Here is an 8,745-nt window from a genome sequence, read left to right on the forward strand (position 1 = left end):
AATAATTTAAAAATGTGAATAAATTTATTTATTTATTTATTTAATTAATAAGTGTGATAAATAAAAAATATTATTGATATAAAGAAAATAACTTTGTAAATTATTTTTAAAAGTTTTTTAACTTGAATAAAAAGCTCAGCTTGAAAGTATGAGAATCCCTTCGCCGTAGTCCACTGAAATCGCTCTCCATCAGCCACCGCAAGGTAACTCAATTTGCTTCTCTCTCTCTTTTCTTTCTACATCAAATAACACAATTGTTTCACTTCATGTAAATTTAGTTCTCTTCTTTATATGTAACTTTGTTATCAAGAGAGATTTTTGTTTGAAATATGTCATGGCAGGGAACCAAAAACTACACCAACCCCATTTTGATTCTTTCGGATTTTGTTCGGAAAAGAACTTCCTAAACTCTAAACCAAACCAAAATCGATTAAAGTTTATTGTTTGAGATATGTTAATCCTCCTAAACCCAAACCAATAATCATCCATAGGTGGTTCAAATATCAAACACATGGTGGGCGTCTCACCACAACATCATGCTCACAATACTTAGGCTGAACCAAAAGAAATTTGTCACTAGAATTCCACACAACACAACTTGGTATCTATGTTCCACCCTCAAATTTTGCACTCAACCTCAATCTCAATCATCTTTGCAAACAACAGAAGTTGACAACCTCATACTCCTCAATAAGACAAGCTCATACCCATGTTCCACATTCAAATTGTGCACTCAACCTAAAACATCTTTGGAGACAAAACCAATTGATGTGGACACCATCACCAGAATCATCAATGACCACCCTTTCCCTGACCAACCCCTTCACCCCATACTGCTACATCACCTCCCTCCTTCCACCATCACCACCCGGCTTATTGAAAATGTCCTTGGTCGCCTCTTTGCTTCACATTGCAACGGCCTCAAGGCTCTTGAGTTCTTTAACTTCACCCTCCACCATTCCCACTCTCCCCTCAGTCCCGATTCCTTGGAGAAGACGCTTCATATTCTTACTAGGATGAGGTATTTTGAGAGAGCTTGGAGCTTGTTAAAGGAAATTGGGAGAACCCATCCTTCACTCCTCACACTCAAGTCCATGAGCATTATGTTGACCAAAATTGCCAAATTTCAATCCACTGACAACACTCTTGAAGCTTTTAGGAGGATGGAGCATGATGTGTTTGTTGGGAAGGTGTTTGGAACTGATGAGTTCAATGTGCTTCTGAAAGCATTTTGCACTCAGAGGCGGATGAAGGAGACTAGGTCTGTATTTGTTAAGATGGCGCCGAGGTTTCCTGCGAATACTAAGACCATGAACATTTTGCTGTTGGGGTTCAAGGAATCAGGTGATGTTACCTCTGTTGAGCTCTTCTATCATGAAATGGTTAAGAGGGGTTTTAGTCCTGATGGTGTGACTTATAATATTAGGATTGATGCTTACTGCAAAAAAGCTTGTTTAGGTGATGCTTTGAGGGTTTTGGATGAAATGGAGCAGAGGGGTTTTGTCCCTACAATCGAAACCATAACCACATTAATCCATGGAGCAGGGTTGGCACGGAACAAAGGAAAGGCATGGCAATTGTTCAACGAGATTCCGTCTAGAAACTTGGTTGTGGATACTGGTGCCTATAATGCTCTGATTAGTACATTGGTTAGAGTCAAACATATTGAATCTGCGCTTTCCTTGATGGACGAGATGGTTGATAAACACATTGAGCTTGATGGGGTAACTTACCACACAATGTTCTTAGGGTTGAAGAGGACAAAGGGGATTGAAGGTGTGAGTGAATTTTACCAGACAATGACTAAAAGGAATTTTGTTCCGAAAACAAGAACAGTTGTGACACTAATGAAATATTTCTGCCAAAATTCTCGTGTTGATTTGGGTTTGAGTTTATGGAAATACATGGTTGAGAGAGGGCATTGTCCTCATTCTCATGCTTTGGATATTCTAGTCACTGGATTATGCTCCCGGAATTTATTGCAAGAAGCTTTTGAGTGCTCCAAACAATTGTTAGAACGAGGAAGACATATGAGCACTGCTTCATTTTCAATGATGGAAAATTTTTTACTGAAGGCTGGTCACAAAGAAAAGTTGAAGGATCTAGATCAAATGATTAAAAAATTGCAAAGTATCTTACCACCATCAAGAGGACATGCTACTGGTATTTCTACCTCCAGGATTATTGAATAGCATTTTTTTTTTTTTTAAATTTGATATAACTTATGTAACCTGATTTTGGTGGAGTTTTTCAATGTGTTATTATGTATGTATATTTTTTGTATTGCAATTGTACCATTATTTGAATATGCTGACATGACAGAAGTTTAATAAACAATTCTTCCAAGACTTTATCTTGATTAGAATCATGTAATAAAGTACATTCTACAAAGGACCAAGTTCAGAGGCTAACTTCGTTTGGAATTTGAGTTAGTACAATGCTTTCATCTCATGTTTCAATCTTGCCATTAGAATTTAGATGGCATTCAAATTATATTTTAAAAAGAAATATTGATGTAAAGGTTAAATTATGCAGTTAGTAATGTTTAAATATTTTCAATAAAATTGGTCTTTCTTTTATTTTTCAAGAGAAAGCTTTGAAAATAGATTTTAGTAAGTCAAAGGAATTCAAAATTAAAGAAAAATATTTTTTGAGACCGAATATTATATTTGGTGATTAGAAACTGAAACTAAAAAATAGAACAAAGTTAAGAAATTACTGTGTATCATTAATAATAATAATAATAATAATAAGTTTTATTTAGTCCAATAAACATATAATTTTCCTTTTTAATTTCAATAAGCTTTTAACTCAAGATTACAAAGATGAAGGCGAGCTTGTGCACGATTCTATTGAAGCCAAAGTTGGTAGAATGCTTACCTTATCTAATGAAACACACATGTCAATATGTAATCCTCCGAAAACGAAATACATAAAGTCTCAGAGATATAAATAAAACCAAACCAAACACTGATTCCAAATTCCAATGTTAGATTTTGATATTTTGGATCCTATCCCACACTGGGAACTTGCAAATGGATAAGCTGTTAATTCTTTTTAGCTAGGCACATAAACACAAGTAAAGAAGTGCACAATTACAATTACAATGGCCACTGCAGCACTCTGCCAATTGCACTCTTCATCTTCTTCTTCCCTATGCCATGTATCTTCTTCTTCTTCTTCTTCTTCTTCTTCTTCTGCTGCTGCTGCTGCTTCAGTATGTGGTAGAGTTTCATGCAGAGCACCTCAGCCTCAGGTTCATCTTTCAGTTTCAGCATCTTCACCTGACAAAACAATATTCCAGATTGAGAATTCTGGTGTCATAGCTTGCCTCAGAGCTAAAAGGTTTCTCTTTTTTCTTCTGCTCTTCTTTTTTATTTGATTATTTTTCCATATAGTCAATTTTGATTTTTCTTGACAGGGCACTTTGCCAAGACTACTTTTTTTAAAAAAATAATGTATTTGTGGGTTGTCAGATTTCATTCATGCTTCTTGTTTGCTTCAGTTGGTGGTTGATGTTAATTCTAGCTTGTTTTTGGTAATATTGATAAGCATATTGAATGTGAGAGTTTTACAATTCAGTGAATTCATACTTTCCATACCAATATATAGTGATTGGACTTCAATCAAAAGTGTGCTAAGAAACACTAACCCTATAGATAAATGTATTCAATCACGGTTACCCTTGACCTTAATTTTTCTTTTTCACTTTCATACAGTGCAGAAGTGGCCTATGAAGTTGCAAATGCTGCAATAGCAGGTGGCATCTCAGTTGTGAGTTTGCTCTATATATTCTTTTTTTATTTTGTTTATCAATTTATTTTGAATGAAAGTAAAGAACTTTGGGCAGATTTGCATGGATATATTTAACCTAAGTTTTCACATTGTTTCTAATGGTTCAACTCAATCAATTTAAATCAGCCTTATGGCATTTCAAAAGATATGAATTACTTTGTATCTTTGTATTCAAACTTCAAACTATAACTTTAAATCTCCCTAAATTCTTCATAAGCAGATTAAAATAGTTCTTCTTGGTGTTCATTTTGTGGTAAAAAGAACTAGGACATACTTTTACTTGAGCAAAATGTCCTCAGCTCTCTGTCTTTATAGTGTGTTTCTCATCGCTTTTGTTTCGTTTTCTCTTTTGATGTAGTTGGAGATTGTGGTGTCAACCCCAGGTGTGTTTGAGGTTGTTCACTTAATCTTTTCTGCTTGCTTACTTTACTTGTAGCACTGTGTTATAGAATTCATTTGTTCTAATCCTGTTCTTTTTAGGTTCTAAACCAGCTGGTCAAGGAGCACCCGACTATGGCACTCGGAGTATGCTCGCACCCTTCAAGTTTCTGGTTTCTCTTTCTGCATCAATATTCTTTGTTTGAGTGTATATCTTCACATGAACCTAGAATAAGTTTTATGATATGGAAAAAACATCATTGCATTGTCACGTTTCATTGAAATTTGAGATTGTTTTTTGTACCACTGAGTCACTATGCTGGTTGAAGCATCAAATAGTCAATATGCTGTTGTCGTCTCCTCGTGCTGCTCATGAAATTCTTCATAGCCAAAATGTTTTCCTTTGGATTATTACTAACATGATAACTGTATTAGCCTACTTGTGCAATTTTTTTTGGAAAAAATTCAAAGTTGAGACATTTGAAATAGTTGGGTATTTTATGCATGTGGATAGTAATTGTTAGGGTATTACCTTGTTTATCAAATCTCACCAAAATTTACCCGAAGTTCTAAATTTCTTTCGATTCAATGTTTTCTAGAATACATCAAGAACAAAAAGAGAAGCAAAAAAGATATTACTAGCTTGTAAAACAATCTTATCTCAGATTCTTATGATTTGTTTCAACATATAGATCATCAAAACTCTCAGTTAACTCTAAAATCAATTTGAAAAAAAAAGCTCACCATTTAGGATAATCATTACATGATATTACATTTCTTCTCAAAATTTGTCTGAATCAAACAGATATCTGCTATTAGGTTGGGACTGTTCTCAGGATTGAGGATGCAAAAGCTGCAGTCAATGCCGGAGCAAAATTTCTGATGAGTCCAGCAATTGTTAAGGTTTGAATTTGCAGACCTTATTACTATATTAAGATGTCACATAACAACTACTAGTTCTTGGTCACAGTGTTTTGTTATTTCTTTCATTTTCTTTTTAATTTTTATTTTTTTATTTTTTTATTTTTTTTTTGGGGGCTCCGATCGGTTACCAGGACGTTATGTATTACATTCAGAATGGTGAAGTTTTATACATTCCTGGCACAATGACTCCAACTGAAGTAAGGCTTACTTTGGAGATCCTATTAACATGACGTCTTGCCTCCTTAATGTGCATACCTTGTTCATTTTTTTTAGCATTCGTTTGATAATGCAGATATTGTCTGCATGTGAAGCAGGAGCTAAAATTGTCAAGGTTGGCCTTCTAATGTTCTGTTTAGTTTACCATGTTGAAGAACATTCAAATATAGATAGAGTGTGCATGCAAACTAGTTGCATGGAGGAGTTTGCATTTTCTCATCTGCTTTTGGGCTCATAGGAGGGATGCACTAATCTCCTGATCCCGGCTCCAATTTTTTCTAGATCTGTGCTGATAATTTCATTTTACATTCTTGTTCTTCTACTAATACAATTAATATAAAGAATCAAGTTTATTATACTTTTAAAAATTTTCCTAAAATCGATAATTTACCCTGCGTTATAGATTTATCCGGTTTCTGCACTTGGAGGATTTCAGTACATATCAGCAATCAAGAAGCCTTTTCCTCATGTCTCTATGGTTGCTTCTCAGGGGATAAATATAGGTAGTTTTTATAGTTTAGTGTTGTTGATCATTCTCACAAAAATTGAAAATGAATGTCATAATCTCTAATTGCTTGCAGACTCTATTGAGGAATATATTTCGCGGGGAGCATCGGCCGTTGTTCTGTCGGACGCCATATTCGACAAAGAGGCGATCGCGCAAAGAAATTACGAAAAGATACAAAAACTTGCACATTCTGCAGCCTTGCTGGGTAATAAAGCTGTAAATAGGTGACACTATTAATTTGATACCTTCATAAATATTTTTTGGTGGGTAATCTCATGTTTCTACATAATAGTTCTTTAAGTATGCTACTACATATACTTTAGTTCATTTTCATAGAAACTTAGAACAAGATTTTGTAGAAACTGTATCAGATTTAAAAGAAACAAGCCACTCAATTGAGAGAGATCACTAAGAGTGAGGTAACATGAATTATCAGGTTACTTGCTATACAAGATTCTAGGCTTATATGCAATGAATTCTTATGTTTTTAAATTCTATATCTATACTACATAACATAATGATAATATGGGAGAGAGTTTGTGTACAATTTTTTTTTTAAATTGTCATTCATCATATATAATCTATAAAAAGTTATTTTGTTAACTCCAATAATTAAATCCATGATCTTTTGATTTTAGTGAACATGCTTATTATTTTAACTAATTTCAAATTTGTTTAATTAATAAAATAATAGATTAATACTTGTGTTAGAGTCTACTAATACACTAATATATTCATTTAGGGTATATATATTTGGTTCAAGAGAAAATGTAGAGTAAAAAACTTTTATGATGAATTTGATATATAAAAGTAAAACTATACTATAAACTTAATCCAACATTTACAGACCAAACATACCTTTATAATAAAAACATACTTTAAATAAATGAGAAAGAGAACACTTATTTAAAAAAAAATAATAAAATTAAGAATTAATCCTAAAAATATATGTGTTCCTATACCATGCAAATATTTTTCCTACAAAATTAATTTAACTATATATTTTTTTCCACAAGACTTGTTAGTCACTCCTTTATTTATTTTATTCACTTTCATGATGATCACTCTCACCTCCCACTCAAACTTACCATCATCAGCGAAAATAACAAATAAGAAAAGAAAATTTTGTACAAGAAGTTTGATCCATGCCCCTTGCAATTATTAAAATCAAGCACACCAGATATTTTGTTTGAAACTATGGATTCTGAATCAAACTGTGGATTTCTTTTAAATATATAATATGTTTATACCTGATATTTTAAAGTTTTATTGAAACCAATGAAAATAAAATGAATAAATAAAAATAGGATGAGAAAAAAACCTTCCCTTATTTCTTCAATTTCACGCAGATTGCATGTTATTCTGTTGAAAAGATAACGAAAAGAAAAAGCTAAATATATACTGGTTTTGCAGAAATGAGATTAATACACAAATTAACATTTTAATATTTTTATATAGTAGATCACTATATAGTTCTAATTCAAAAAAAAAATAATAGTTTCATAAAGTGTTTGGCCAACTTTTCTTTCTCATGAACTAATTTTTGGGTTAAATAAAATCCGGATAATATAAGTTTAAGAAAAGTATATCCAAATATTATTTGCAGTGAGGATTTTTTATTGAGGATTGATGAAAGAAGAGATTTGCCAGTTCTAAGGGTGTCTGTTGAAGATGTTTAACATAAAAAAGTTTTACTGAAAAATTAACAACTAGAAATTAATTTCTACTTTTATAATATATTTATTGAATAAATTATAAACAACGAACCTCAACATTATTTTCCTAGCCTTAATTTGGTTTATTACGATGGAAGTGTTGTAGAAGGTTTATATATTAAGAGGCCTGCTACACATACAAGTTTGTGTGGCTTACAAGTCTTACAAGTCCAATAAAACATATGCATTATACTTAATTAACGCATTACACACTTCCACATTCAAGAGTAAATAAAACGCACGTTATTCAACAACTTCTTGTTTTCAAAGCGCGCTACTCACCATGCATTATGAATGACTCTTCTTCTTCTTCCTCCATGAAAATAATTTTCTTGCCAAATTTGAAGATAATGGAACTTTATAAATACATCCAAACGATTACAGAAATACACCCCAAAGATTACAGAAATACACCCAAACTGTTACAGGAATTCACCCAAACGATTATAGAAATACACCCAAAGGATTACAGAAATACACCCAAAGGATTTAAGAAATACACCAAAAATTCATTGAAGTACATTTTATGCATATTTCAGAACTCTTTCTCTTTCTCCTCCCCGTCTTCTGCTGCTTCTTCTTCTTCAAAAACGATTTCAGAGCTTGATGTCAAAAAACAATGAAAATCGAGAATAACGAAAAAAGAAAACAGAGAGAAAAGCACGTAAATGAAGAAGAAGAACAGAAAGAGGAAGAAGAAGAAGAAGGAGAAAGAGAAGGCAAGAAACGAAAGAAAAGAAGAAGAAGAAGAAGAAGAAGAGGAAGAAGAACGTGCAAGAAGAAGAAGAACGAGAAAGAGAAAGCAAGAAACGAAGAAAAGAAGAAGAAGAAGAAGAAGAGGAGGAAGAGGAAGAGGAAGAAGAATCGTGCAGCAAGAAGAAGAAGGAGAAAGAGAAGGCAAGAAACGAAAGAAAAGAAGAAGAAGAAGAAGAGGAAGAGGAAGAAGAAGAAGAATGTAGACCTTGCATCGCATTTTTTGAGTTTATTCGTTAATGAGCTTTTCTGATATATTAAATCTTGACACATTCATAAAATATCTCCTATCTTTTGCATGAAGATCCAGAATTCTTATGTGTATCCACAAGATTAATTAGCTAGCCTAACGTGGAAATAATATCCTAAAAGAATTTGGCTAACAAAGTTTATAGCTTATAGAGAAAAAAGATAATTAAACTTTTAACTTTTTAATTTGAAAACATGTAATTCTTT

At 32.8% G+C, this 8,745-nt stretch overlaps 2 protein-coding genes across 3 annotated transcripts; both read left to right on the top strand.

Moving 5' to 3' along the window:
- On the top strand, positions 104-2,348 carry LOC107635309 (pentatricopeptide repeat-containing protein At3g61360). Its single transcript, XM_016338753.2, has 2 exons — positions 104-203; positions 342-2,348. The coding sequence occupies exon 2, from the start codon at positions 537-539 to the stop codon at positions 2,190-2,192; it is 1,656 nt and encodes a 551-aa protein (XP_016194239.1). The 5' UTR covers positions 104-203; positions 342-536; the 3' UTR covers positions 2,193-2,348.
- On the top strand, positions 2,839-6,318 carry LOC107635312 (KHG/KDPG aldolase). 2 transcript variants are annotated; one of them, XM_016338758.2, is made up of 9 exons: positions 2,839-3,345; positions 3,720-3,774; positions 4,154-4,178; positions 4,276-4,346; positions 4,993-5,076; positions 5,229-5,294; positions 5,390-5,428; positions 5,717-5,816; positions 5,895-6,318. In XM_016338758.2, the coding sequence occupies exons 1-9, from the start codon at positions 3,107-3,109 to the stop codon at positions 6,047-6,049; spliced, it is 834 nt and encodes a 277-aa protein (XP_016194244.1). In that variant the 5' UTR covers positions 2,839-3,106; the 3' UTR covers positions 6,050-6,318. The 2 variants fall into 2 exon arrangements, with proteins under 2 accessions (XP_016194244.1, XP_016194245.1); XM_016338759.2 differs by having other exon boundaries at positions 2,843-3,345; positions 4,154-4,189; positions 4,276-4,320.

Source organism: Arachis ipaensis, chromosome B04 (assembly GCF_000816755.2).
Source record: "Arachis ipaensis cultivar K30076 chromosome B04, Araip1.1, whole genome shotgun sequence".
Classification (NCBI taxonomy): Eukaryota; Viridiplantae; Streptophyta; class Magnoliopsida; order Fabales; family Fabaceae; genus Arachis; species Arachis ipaensis.